At 36.5% G+C, this 12,949-nt stretch overlaps 1 protein-coding gene across 2 annotated transcripts in view; it reads right to left on the bottom strand.

Annotated features, from left to right (window-relative positions):
• LOC136979448 (stomatin-like protein 1) overlaps positions 1-12,145 on the bottom strand; it is a 54,880-nt gene extending 42,735 nt beyond the window's left edge. Inside the window, exons 1-4 of one of the 2 annotated variants that reach the window (XM_067275457.1) lie at positions 11,886-12,144; positions 11,705-11,808; positions 11,541-11,607; positions 1,178-1,260 (exon numbers count right to left, since the gene is read on the bottom strand). In XM_067275457.1, the coding sequence (XP_067131558.1) occupies positions 1,178-1,260; positions 11,541-11,607; positions 11,705-11,808; positions 11,886-12,033 (402 nt within the window). In that variant the 5' untranslated portion in view covers positions 12,034-12,144. Of the gene's footprint in view, positions 1-1,177; positions 1,261-11,540; positions 11,608-11,704; positions 11,809-11,885 lie in introns of both variants that reach the window. The other variant, XM_067275458.1, reaches the window with a different exon arrangement.
• Between the last annotated feature and the right edge of the window lie 804 nt (positions 12,146-12,949).

The following is a 12,949-nucleotide window of genomic DNA, read 5'->3' as shown; positions in this document are numbered from 1 at the left end:
TGTATGTGAATTTGTAAATTTGTTAATTGCATTTACTTTAGTATCTTTTTTGACTTTATGTTCTCTGTAACATTTGACCAGGCTTTCAATTGTGGCAGTTTTGTAGCCTAAATTTGTTTCAATTCTTTTAATTCTACTAATCTCCTTGAGATGGTCTTGAACATTGGTACAATATAAAAACACTCTTCTGATGAGTGCCTTAAATGCTGATAGTTTGTATTTGTATTTATATGGGTCATTGGACCAAGATAGTATGTAGAGCGGAGCATTCGTGGGTTTTAAATACACCTCTGTTTGTACATTTCCTTGTTTAAATCTTATATCAATGTCCAAAAACTGGATACGAATATAGTTTTTTGGTTCTAGTTTTTTTTTTTGTAAAAAATTAATATATTTTATCATTAAGCAATGCCATCTCAAAACAAAGCTATAAACTACTCACGAGCAACCTACGGTCTCTGGGCTGCAGGTGACCCACGAGATCCCGACATGCAGGCCCGGAGCTTTGGCAACATATTATTTTCCTGTTTCGGGTTATTATGCAACACTAAATAAGCTGATATTCGTGATGAAGAACATTCAAACTAAACACGATCACCGAAAAGATGAGAATAAACTATATATTACTCGTCTGCCTATTAGCATATATTATTTTAGTACCTAGTGTACTAGGATTATGGAGTATGTTTGTACTCTGTAAAAACTGTATGCAGCCTGCCAGAAGCTTACAAAATTCCCTTGTGGCCCATATCCAGAAAATGCACTCATCACTGCTATAAATTAGTTTCAAGGATTTTTTAATTATAAAATTAAGAGACAGCAAAAACTTGTACATAATCTATAATAAAAGTTATTATTAAACATTAAAAGTATAAAATTTCATTGTTCTACTATTTTCTGTAGCAGTGTAGTTTCAGGCAGCTTTTAATGTCACAATACAATTGTGCTAAAGTTTTTTGAATTTGACTAACACTTTTCACAATTAATTTTGACCAATCAGTTAAAGAATTTTTCCAGCCAATGGCTACCCTGAAAATGTATAGTTTGTATTGCATTTCATTTATTTCTGATAATTTTTTAATAGTCATTTAAAAATCATTAAAAGACTTGAATTTCAGTATTATTTTAATTAAATTAATTTTAAAAAGTTGTGATAGAGAATTTAAAATGAACTTACATTTTTTCTAGCTAATAATAATTTTTGTGGTTTCAAATTAACTCTGGTCCATATATCAATGCAGGGCAAAACAATTACCATACCTAGTAATAAAAAAATTCTAGTTAAGAAAGTACAAATAATAAAATTTTGTTAATAGATCTACAAATTTATTTAAGTCCTAATCACAAAGAGAGAAGTCCAAAATCTTTATTTAGTTTTTGTTATTTCTTTTATTAATATTTGGAATATGGCTAAGTTAAACTCCATTAGAGTATTATCTATCTCCTTCCCAGCAATATTAGTTAATTATAACAACACACCTGAATTTTTATTTGCCGAGTTTTTTCTCTTTATTCCAAACGTTTTCAGCCTATTTTGATAGGCCATCCTCGGGCTATGCTATCATTCGTCGTTCCAAAATGAAACCTTTTGTTCGAATTCATCTCATTTGAATTTTTAAAAACAATGTCAACAAAATTTTTTGTATATTACATAAAATAAATATTACTAAACATGCTATTAATTTAACACAATTAAAAAACAAATTACATGAGTCTAATATTATTAATAAATTATAACATATAAGTTCCAGTTCATTCTTTATGGATTATTAAAACCCATACTTTTTTTGATCTTGTATTTCCATGCTGTTGGTAATGCATTTGCATCCTTTGCATTCAGGCAGCGGTTCCTCATTTTACTTTTGTATGTCTCTATTTTTTCCATTTCCATCGCAATGGATGGTGAGTAGAGGATCTGATCCCGGGATCCCGACCACTTTTTAGTCCCGAAATTTTTGGGATTAAGTTTTCCCGATCCCGAGATTTTCGGGATTGACATCATTTTAAAAAAGTTGCAAAACAGACTGCACGAAGCGAAACGCTCAGTGCCAGTGTTTTTAACAGAATTGCTTGCCTATCATTTTAATATAAAACTTCTTGTATTTTGAACTAAAATGATAGGCAAGCAGTTCTCACTGGGTTACCTGTTAGATGACCGGGGCCAGATTTAACAATTAGAGGCCCGTGGGCACAAATACGGTGGGGGCCCCCTTTAAGAGTAGGCAATTTGATGATTTGATGATGAAATGTAGTGAATGAGCTGGGAAAGTACAAAAATGCAAAAATAATTTACCAACGAGCACTCAATATATATAGTTTATTAAGGAATGATAAGAACAAAATAAGAATGGCGGAGCAAGCGAGGGTGTACAAAATCCCATTTGAAAACCAACAAATAGGGGTCGATAAAGAATATGTAGGGGTGACCAGAAGAAACCTAGCAGTACGTATAAAGAAGCATAAATACAGTGTTAATAAAAGACTCAATAACACGATCCATGGCACAGTCAGACAGAGCAATGATTAAATGGGATGAAGCGAAGATCGTTAGAACGGTACACTCACCATCCATTGCGATGGAAATGGAAAAAATAGACACATACAAAAGTAAAATGAGGAACCGCTGCCTGAATGCAAATGCATTACCAACAGCATGGAAATACAAGATCAAAAAAAGTATGGGTTTTAATAATCCATAAAGAATGAACTGGAACTTATATGTTATAATTTATTAATAATATTAGACTCATGTAATTTGTTTTTTAATTGTGTTAAATTAATAGCATGTTTAGTAATATTTATTTTATGTAATATACAAAAAATTTTGTTGACATTGTTTTTAAAAATTCAAATGAGATGAATTCGAACAAAAGGTTTCATTTTGGAACGACGAATGATAGCATAGCCCGAGGATGGCCTATCAAAATAGGCTGAAAACGTTTGGAATAAAGAGAAAAAACTCGGCAAATAAAAGTTCAGGTGTCCATTAGAGTAGTTTATTTTTCACAACGAAGGTTCAAAACTCCTAGTTTTCGACTGAAACACTGATATCATCCAAACTACTTTGAAAAAGGAGTAAATCTTGTGGCATGAGGTGCTTTGTGGCTATGGTACATCACTGATTGTATGGGTGTAAAGTGAAAAAGAAACAGTTACCGTTGGAAGTTCAAAGGAACAAAGATTGGCCTGGACAAAACACCATTGGTCTCTGAACAATGGTAAAAAATAGTTTTTAGCGATGAGACAATCTTCTCAATTGTGCCTAATTCTGGATCTGTCAGAAGATAGTTGGAGAAGAGTTCAAGCCAGCGTGCAGTCTCTACAAAATTTACTCAAAATTAATAATGGTGTTGTCATGTATGGTTGCAAATAGCATTGGGAGGCTGCACATTTTTCAAGAGCTGTCAAATGATCCAAAATAATGTGAAGTACTGAAGAAGGAAATGTGATTAAGTGCCCAAGCTTTGCTTTCTGACAGGGACTTTATCTTCATGAATGGCAATGATTTCTGCCATCAATCAAAACTTGTGAAATAGCAGTTCAAAAAAGAGCATCTGACAACTGAATTGGCCAGCCCAGTCCTTGGATCTAAATCCTATAAAAATTTGTAGCAAAAAATGTTCACTGAAATATCCAAGAAACATGACAAAATGAATAATTATTCTAAATGTCTGTAAAATTGATTAAATCTATATATATAATCAAGACGAGTTGATAATAATAATAATAATAAGCGCAGAGCCCAAACGGTTAAAAGTTGAAAGTTGAAATTTGGTACACAGTTAGGGTACGTCACGAGAACGCACGCTAAAAGGGATTTTTCAAAATTCCTCCCCACGGGGGAGAGGGACAGGATGAAGTCTTAACACTTCCATCAACAATGGAAAATGTTAAGTAACAATGGAAGTGTCAACAACGACAGCATTAAGAATGGAAGAGTCAACAATGGAAGTGTTACATAACAATGGAAATGTTAAGAGCACAAATGGTTAGGAGTTGAAAGTTGAAATTTGGTACACAGTTAGGGTACCAGATTTAAGTACCAATGTGTTAAGTAACAATGATAGTGTTAAGTAGCAATGGAAGTGTTAAGTAACAATGGAGAACAAGAGAAAGCAACATGCAAGATTTACGGGCACTGGAAAAAAAAAAGAAAAAAAGTAATATGTTGGAACATATTCGATTTTCAAATTTAAACAGATTAGTTCGGTTTTTCTCGACCTTTCTTCTTTAGAACATTCGACGAAAATCGAAGGATATAATCAGAACACGTTGTGAAAATCAAACAATATTAGAACATTCAATTTTCAAATTCGACCTTTCTTTAGAAAAACTTAGTTCATTGATGAAATTACTCTTTTTTTGTGACTATAACATAATAATCTTAATCTTCGCTATCGTTACTTTTGCCCGAGCAATGCCAGGCCTACCTGCTAGTTTAAACATAACACGGCTGGAACTGAGTTCAATAAAGAAATAACTGTACCTTTCAGCACTTTTCTAGTACAGTTATTCTTGATAAAATTGCCAGGACAATAATTGCAAAATTAATAAACAATTTAAGACTATACAATAACAAATTTTCCAACATCCTTTCTCACACCTCGGGAAAATAACAGTTTTAGGACGGAATCGACCTTTTCATTAGAGGCTGCTCATCCGCCTCATTATGCAAAACATTACAGGTAATGTTTTATCCTTTATCAAATATATATATATATTATATTTTTTATTTGTGCCATTGCCAGAAGGAAGTCCTGTAACATTTTGCACAGTGAAGCAGATAAGCAGCCTCTAATAAAAGTTTGACTCTGCCATAAGACTTACTTTCCTGAGGTGTGAGAAAGGACATTGAATAGCTCATTATCGTATAGTCTTAAATTGTTTATTGATTTTACAATTATTCTTGTTGACAAATGTTTTTGACTTTCTTTATAAGCCTTCCTGAGATCTGTCAGGAATTCACAACTTGAATGTTCTAAATTGGAGTACTATCAGCTGTAATGGTGGAATATGTAAGATTTAAATTTTAAAAATGAATCAGGCATCAGGCAACATGACAGTATTTATTAATGGCTCTGAATGTGATGTAATGTTTAAAGCATTATCTTCCATACAAATTTATGGGTCATGGGCATCTTGTTGCATTTTTATTTCTTGAGTTCTCAAAAAACAATTTCTATGCAGCCAATTTGTTGTCCTTGTGGTTTATACAAAATCCTTCCAAAGAGGTTTTATATATCTCCAGTGTTTCTAAAGTTTTTAAGTGGTTCTCATTGATGACTTTATTAATTTGGCTTTGTCCAAATTTGCAATTACCTACAGGCTCTAAGTTCAAAATGACCAGTATAGTGCTCTGTTATGATCAATGTCAAATTTATGTTATCCAGTAGACAAAGAGAATCTGGCAGTGGCCCCTATATATGTTAATTTGCGGTAAAATCTTTCGTCCACGATAGAACAGAATATATTCCTGGAGCTTTTTTGACGTCATTATGGTCTTTGCCATAGCACACTCGTGCGTGTAAGTATGCGTGTGCTATGGCAATCCCAATCGAGTACAATCCCAGTATGTCATTACACGAGGACAATGTAGCCAAGTGGGACCTCGTCGGGAAAAACACGGCTAACCGCATCGGCAACCGTACGGCCAGCATTAGGAACTCTGTCACGGAATCTAGAAATTTTAACGGCAAACTTAAAAACAAAGCTCCGGACAACCTCGATGCCTCGGGCGACCTTTTTTATCGCTCGTATGAGAGATACGAGGCCAAGTCGGAGGAAGCTGCAGGTCTAGAGAACCGTCCGGCCGATGTCGGAAACGAAAGCGCTAACACCGTCGACAAGCGGTCGAAGATTGAGTAACAAAATTGGGAAATTAATGATTTTTGTACCTAATTTACATATTTTAAGAGGGCTAATCCATAAGAAAAGTGCTATTTTGGGGGCTGTAATTTACATATTCTCACGGGGGCTAAATTTGTAGAAGGAGTGTAATATCGAGGAAGCTCAATTTACACATTCGCACGAGGGTCGGGTTTGCACGGGTGGAAATCGCTCGGCGCTAAATTGGAGAAATATGCCGAGTGTTTAAAGGCGGTGAAGACTTCCACCTTTCCGACTTGCAACCGGCTCAAATTTTTTAACTTGCGAAGAATTCCACCTCTTTTCCCGAACCAAAAACGCGGCTAGGAGGGCAGAGGTTTGAGACTAACGACGATCTTCAAAACAACGTCATTAAAGCCATCTCGATTCGCCGGCGGCAACATTCTACAAAGAGGGGACAAAAAAGCTCCTCCACAGACACGACAAATGCCTCGATTTTCACGGTGATTACGTCTAAAAGTAACCTCGTTTGTACCTAACTTTTGATAATAAATTCATTTCACGATTTATGTTCATTTTTGTTTTACGGACCGTCGGAGGTAAAAAAAAAACAGCCTTCGTATTAATGCAAAAATCACTTACGGGTAAACTAGATACGTTCGAACCACTCGGGAACGAAAAAGACCGAGCGGACGCGGAAAGAGCACCGGGGGAGATATAAAGTTTGGTTCGAAGATAACGGGTCGGATAGAAATCTTACGTACGTCGGATCGACAAAAAGGTCTCTCGAGCAAAGCCTTCCCAAACGCAAAGCAGTTATAGAAAAGAAGAGAAAAACTCTTCCACTTGCTGCCCTAGCTACATATGCCGGCGAGAACGAAATTAAACCAGAACCACGGCGAACTATCCCATTGCGACAAATGTACCGCACAAACCGACTCGAGAGTACAGAGGCATCGGAGACATTTAAAGCGGACCGCCAGGGCCGTCCGTCAATTTCGAAGACAAAAGGCAAATCCGAAAGGCGCGCAGACCGCATTCGATCCGGCACGGTGGCGAGCGAGGCGGGTGCACCCGACACGACAACGAAAGAAAATATTTATAAAAAAGAAAACCCGATCCGCACCGGAGGTGGCTCCGGGCGGGCTCGCGCCCGGCACTTTCGACGCACGTCTCCGCGACCCTCCCACTAGCCGCAGCGTAACTTAACACTGCCGCGGCAGACGGGTATGGGATTTCGACACCGGTGCACTCCTTAGCGAATTCCGACTTCCGTCGGAATCCGCTAAGAAGCGTGTAAAAATTCGCCTGCCAAAGCAACTAGCCCCGAAAACAGAAGGTGCTCCAGCATCAAAAAAAGAAAACGTTCGAAATTCGCATTCCAAAACGAAACACCGCCGGCACCGGAGCGTCAATTTTAAAAGGTTCTACCCGAGGAAGGTCCCAGGGCGGACCGTAAACGTCACCATAGTTTTCAAACTGCCGGCAAAGCACGATAAAGTTCACGGCAAGTTTTATTTATAGTTCGAATCGTCCGGTTTCCAAGTCGAATCCAAAGCAGACCCACTTTTCTCAGGTCCGCTTCGGATTCGGTTGAAAGCGCGGGTCTAAATAAATTAAGAGGCAGCTGAAAAAACTATTTAAGGAGTCGTTCGAGCCAAATCAGTTTCAGCCGGTACGAAAACATTTTTTATATTTGTATATACCGAAACATAAAAAAATAGTTAGCAATTTTTAATTATTTTTCGAAATTTCGAGATTCTCCTTCAAAAAGTTCACAGCGCACACTAGTGATTGCAAATTTACCGGATATTACGTTACCGGTAATTCGGTAATTATATTCGGAATTACCGGTTTATCGGTAATTTACCGGTAAAATCGTATTAAGAAATGATTTAAAACGAAACTGAATTACTGACAGAATTATTGAACAACCATTTATTTTTAAGTTTTCTATCAGTTTAGACCAGCGGTTCCCAACCAGTGGTCCGCGAAAGATTTAAAACTTTTATTCATTTTAAATTATTATTCCCACATTGATACAAACTGAATTTAATTTTTACTAAAAATGTTATGTTTTCTATTATAATAGTACTGTTAAAGCATGTTACTCTCGAGTTTAACGATTACTTATGTTAAAAGTTTTGATTAAAGTTTATTTTTAGATTGACACAGTTTATTTTTCTTAAACCTTGTGGTCCCTGCTAACAACAATGAAATCAAAGTGATCCCTGGTCAAAAAAAGGTTGGGAACCGCTGGTTTACACAAACAATATTCTTATAATAGTAATTATTATGACATAACAGACATTGAAATAATGTTAATTATTAATCATGTTTTTCTTTATTTTGAAAGTAGGCTCTTAAAAAACATAATACATTTAGGCTCTCGTCATCTAATCTAGATCTAATTTTCGTACAAATGTCAGCTGCGTTGGAGAAAGCTCTCTCGGAATCAATACTAGTCGGATGTACTATCATTAGAGCATTGAAAACCTTTTTAAGATGCGTTCCTTGTATTTTTTGCTCTACGAAATAATTCATTTCTTTTTTAACTATATCTCTCACACTTTTAAATTTACTAATATTACTGTTATCAGTGTCTACGCTTGTTTGATGTTTAATGAATAAATCCAATTTCTCTTTCATTGTTAAATTTGAGTTCTTTATTGTAGATTTTGTTCTCGTGTCGACGTGAGAAGTTGATGGCATGGTAAGCAATGAACACCTCTCACCAGCATCTGAGTCTGAACTAATTTCAGCGACATTGACAGGTCTTGATTCGTTTTTATTTTCTGATAAGTGCTTAATTATCTCTACAATTCCATTTAAAATTGTATTTTTGTCAACATCGTTGAATATTTCGTGTGACTTATGTTTAATTTTTCTGGGTTATGTAGACACATTAAAATATCAGAGTAAATGGTTCGTCTCTCACATGAAAAATAATTTCTATCTCCAGTTCGTTACACAGAAAGAAATCCTGCTTTGATAGTTCTTCTATCAGAAATTCTAACGTTAGATCTGCAACGTACAAATTTGTGTATTCGCAACACAATGATTCGACTGCTACTTTTATAGGTTGTAATGAGTATATTGTATTAGACAGCAATTCAAGTTCATCTTCAGAAAAGATTATATCTGAACAAATATCAATTAGACTTTCCTGACAGAATTTCGGACCTCTGAAAAACGTTCCAGCATGGTCAACATACTGCTCCAATGTGTTTTTGAGTCTAATAGTAGAGATAATTCTTTTTCTAATTCAACTTTAATATGCTTCTGAAGAATGTCATTTTTGAGTGGATGGTTTTCGAAACGTTTTAACTACATTTCGTATTTTCTTAATTAAAAGATTTAAAGTTTTATTTTGAAAAACATCCTTGCGAAACATAGTGTCATCAAGGCTTTCCTGTATTACTTCAAATCCTCCATCATCAGATTCATTGTCTTAGGTTTCGGAATCTTTCTCATCCAGTTTCGAATGTATGGGTTCAGTACTGTTTTCTTTAACATGGCCTTTTTTGTATAGAACTTTCACTACTGCTAAGTGTAAGCCATGAGCAAAGCACACTTGGCTGTTTACATTGATTAATCTTGACACTTTTTTCATGACTGCAGCTCCGTCCGTGACAATTGAAATTAGGTTGTTATAATCGACATTGAATACTTTTAATCTGACATTTAAAATTTCAACGCATTTTTTAGCACACATAGATCCACGTGCGCGAATCAGACCAAGATTCCAAAATTTGTTACTTGCGTAAAGATTGACATTCACGTATCGACGGTCGTTAAGTGATGTCCATTCGTCACAAGATATACTGAAAGATTCTCTTTCAACTTTTCGTTCCGACATATCTTTAATAATCTCATCCTGAAATTTTTTTCCAAATTCAGTGATCATTTTTTAATCGAACGAGGAGATTTAGGAAGATTCACATATCCGCTTGCAGAGAAAAGTCGTCTTAGGTCTTTCGACGTGCAAAATTTGGAGAATGGCAGACCGTAAATCGAAGCCATACGAGATAATACTATAGGCAAAGACTCGTCATTTTCTTTCTTGAAAAACGTAGTTATTTTTTTAATTATATTCATTTTGTGCACTTTTTCCGGCCGTCTCCTCAGATTTTCTTTTCGGTAAGTTTATATCACGACGTCACACGAGGCGATTATGCAGCCCGCTAGTACTTCCTCCGACTGCTTCGATTGTTTTAAGAAGGAACATTCTAGAAGGGATAGAACAACGAAACAAAAAAAGAAATAAAAGGAGCTATATACTCAATTAAAAATAATATATATATATATAATATGGCGTACTGCCACAAGCTTCATAAGGCACAAACCAATAAACAAGAATATTACTTACTCTGTAAGTCGTGTTTTCAGTCGGCAGGTATTTACGAACTATCAAGACTTTGTAAAAAGTTTCCTTTTGCATCTCAGCTATTTTGAAAACAAAAACAAGACCCGTTTTGGAGTATAATATAGGGAATCGAGTTATAAGCAGACTAGAAAATAGCTTTTAGTAACCTTAAATTACAAATGGAATGACCCTTACAACCTGCACCGTAATTTTTCGGGGGGTGGTCCGTTCGGATACGTCGGGGCCCCGTCCCTCACCAGCCGGTCGCCCCATCGCGGGCCTAGCCGAACCCATAACGGGCCTACTAAAAGAGGCCCTCTTAGTGCCCACAGGGCGGAAAGAGCTAAAAAAAAAAACCTGCACTGTTTTCTCGCTATGGTACGGGGTGAGAGAAAAAAGAAATCTTCCCACGGGAAATATCCGTGGAAATTTTAGAAAATAAATATCGGATTAATTAAGATGGTTTTTTTTACCGAAATACCGGTAAAAAAAATTAATTACCGGTAAATTTACCGGGGTATAATTTTCCTATTTTACCGGTATATCGGTAAACCGGTTACCGGTAATGCAATCACTAGCGCACACGATCGCTATTTAATCTAGAGGATAACTTCTAAACGAAAATGTAATATTCGACGACTATTTTCAAGTATTTAAAATAAAATAATTACAATTTTAGCAAACGAAACTTAAGGAAATACGAAACATTTTCATAATTTAAGGCGGTGGTAAACAAAAAGAATACGGAGTTATTTTTCCGTCGGGCCAAGTTTTACACGGGGCAAGGCAAAGACATTTAAAAATATTTACGCCGGCGTCATTTTCCACTTAATAGAATCTCGACAAACAAAAGTTTCATTTCGTAGGTTTCTTTTTTCTAATCTCGCAACTTACAAAAGTAACAAATACTTTCGCGCTACTCCGTATATTATTACACGAATGGTTTTTTAAGTTCCGAAGAGGGAAACAACGTATTTAATTTAAAACGTCAAACGAACAATCGTAATCGTACCAAACCCAATCGGTATATTTGTTCCGATTTACCGGCCAGACACGAAACGCGCCCGTCTTTCGTTATACGTAAACGAATCGTGTATTTTATTGCCAATATATTTTTTAAATTACGAAAAACCGACGTTTATTGTTCGTAGTAGGACGACGGTAGAAACGTAAAAAGTCATTTTTACGGGGCACTTCGGTGGTTTATCTCGGTAAAAAATCCTTTTTACTGGCAATCTACTAATTTACCGTTTTCAATTAATATATTAATTCTTTAAATATTCGGTCAAATATTCATTATTAATTTCTTAATAATACAATTAAATAATTTATTTCATTTGGTTCGTACCCGGTCCTTTAATGGGTTGAAGTTTTCCCAATCGGATGATAGCGATTCTTTCCAACGAAGGAACTCTCTTTAAAATAAAAATAATTAAAATAAAAATTATTTAAGTTTAATTTAAATACGACGGCTCCGGCACTCGGAATCTAATTGGTTCGGAAATAACGCACCTTGAGGCAAACGACGAGGGACAGGGGAAAGGCGACGATCACGGACAAATAGCACAGCCAGGACAGGACCAACCTCAGGCAACGGGACGACGGCGATTCGCCCTCTGCCGCAATATTTCTACACTTTAAACGGGTGGCAATGACAAACGCGGTAAATAAAAGTACAAAGCCCAACTCTTACCGGTGTCCTGGCACGAGTCCGAGTCGGACGAATAGGAAAATGCGGAATTATAATTGGCAGAAATCGACGAATATTCGAAGGCAGACGAGTAATCGAACAGTAATTTTTCCCATTCCCGCTCCTTTAACTTCTTGCCCTTAGACGACATCTTCCTACGCCTCTATCCGATCACTTACGAAATCTGTCCACCTTCTCCCGGGATATAACGGAAAATAGGCGCGGCGTTCCCTCCGTCACTCTCAGCCAACGTCCACCGGCATTAGTTCTAAATTACGCCGCTACGGCCAACGGCGCCGCGGCGGGGCTCCAATTGTGGTATTTTCCGGTGGTAGTTACAAATTGCCAACGCTTTATTCGTAATTTCTATTACTTGAAAATAAAATAAATTTTTACATTACTTATAAATTAACGATTTTTCATACGCCACGTCGGCCTTTTTGCCCCATCCCGAGAGTAAAATGGTACGTTTATCCTTTGTTCGTCGTACTGTCGACCTTGCTATACGTTAAATAAAATGAAATGTAGCCCGTGCGGTTTAAAACATAGTCGTAGACAAAGTTTAAACGGTACGATTGCCGACGATTGCTCCGACTTACGCCATAATTCTCACCGTACTAAATATATCGTTGCCAATCGCTTTATCAATTGATAACTGTTTATTTATATCTGTAGTCATTTTAAACCGTTCGTAAAGATTTATTTGCAATAATATGAACCGATACCTCCAGAAAATGTTACAGTATCGGTATAATGCCGCGTGGATATTACATTACATTTACAAGGGAAAAAAACGTAAACATTTGACGTGTTTTAAAAACACTATCGATTCGTGAATATACAGTCGAGTCCGCATAAGTCGACACCATCGGTTAAGTAGTCACTTTTCTGTGATCCCGGCCGACTTACATACGCATTAATATTAAAAAATTCCGGTTTACTCGACACCACTGGATAAGGGAACATACTTTTGCCGTCCCACACTGATAAGTCGTCACCCCCTCCCGAAAAAATGAATTCACTCCGCACGTGTGGTGCGAACTCATTTTTTTCAGGAGGGGGACTCG

This window comes from Centruroides vittatus, unplaced genomic scaffold (genome assembly GCF_030686945.1).
Source record: "Centruroides vittatus isolate TY-2023 unplaced genomic scaffold, ASM3068694v2 contig_620, whole genome shotgun sequence".
Classification (NCBI taxonomy): Eukaryota; Metazoa; Arthropoda; class Arachnida; order Scorpiones; family Buthidae; genus Centruroides; species Centruroides vittatus.
The sequence above is the reverse complement of the archived record's forward strand: the minus strand, read 5'-3'. Positions and strand labels throughout refer to the sequence as shown.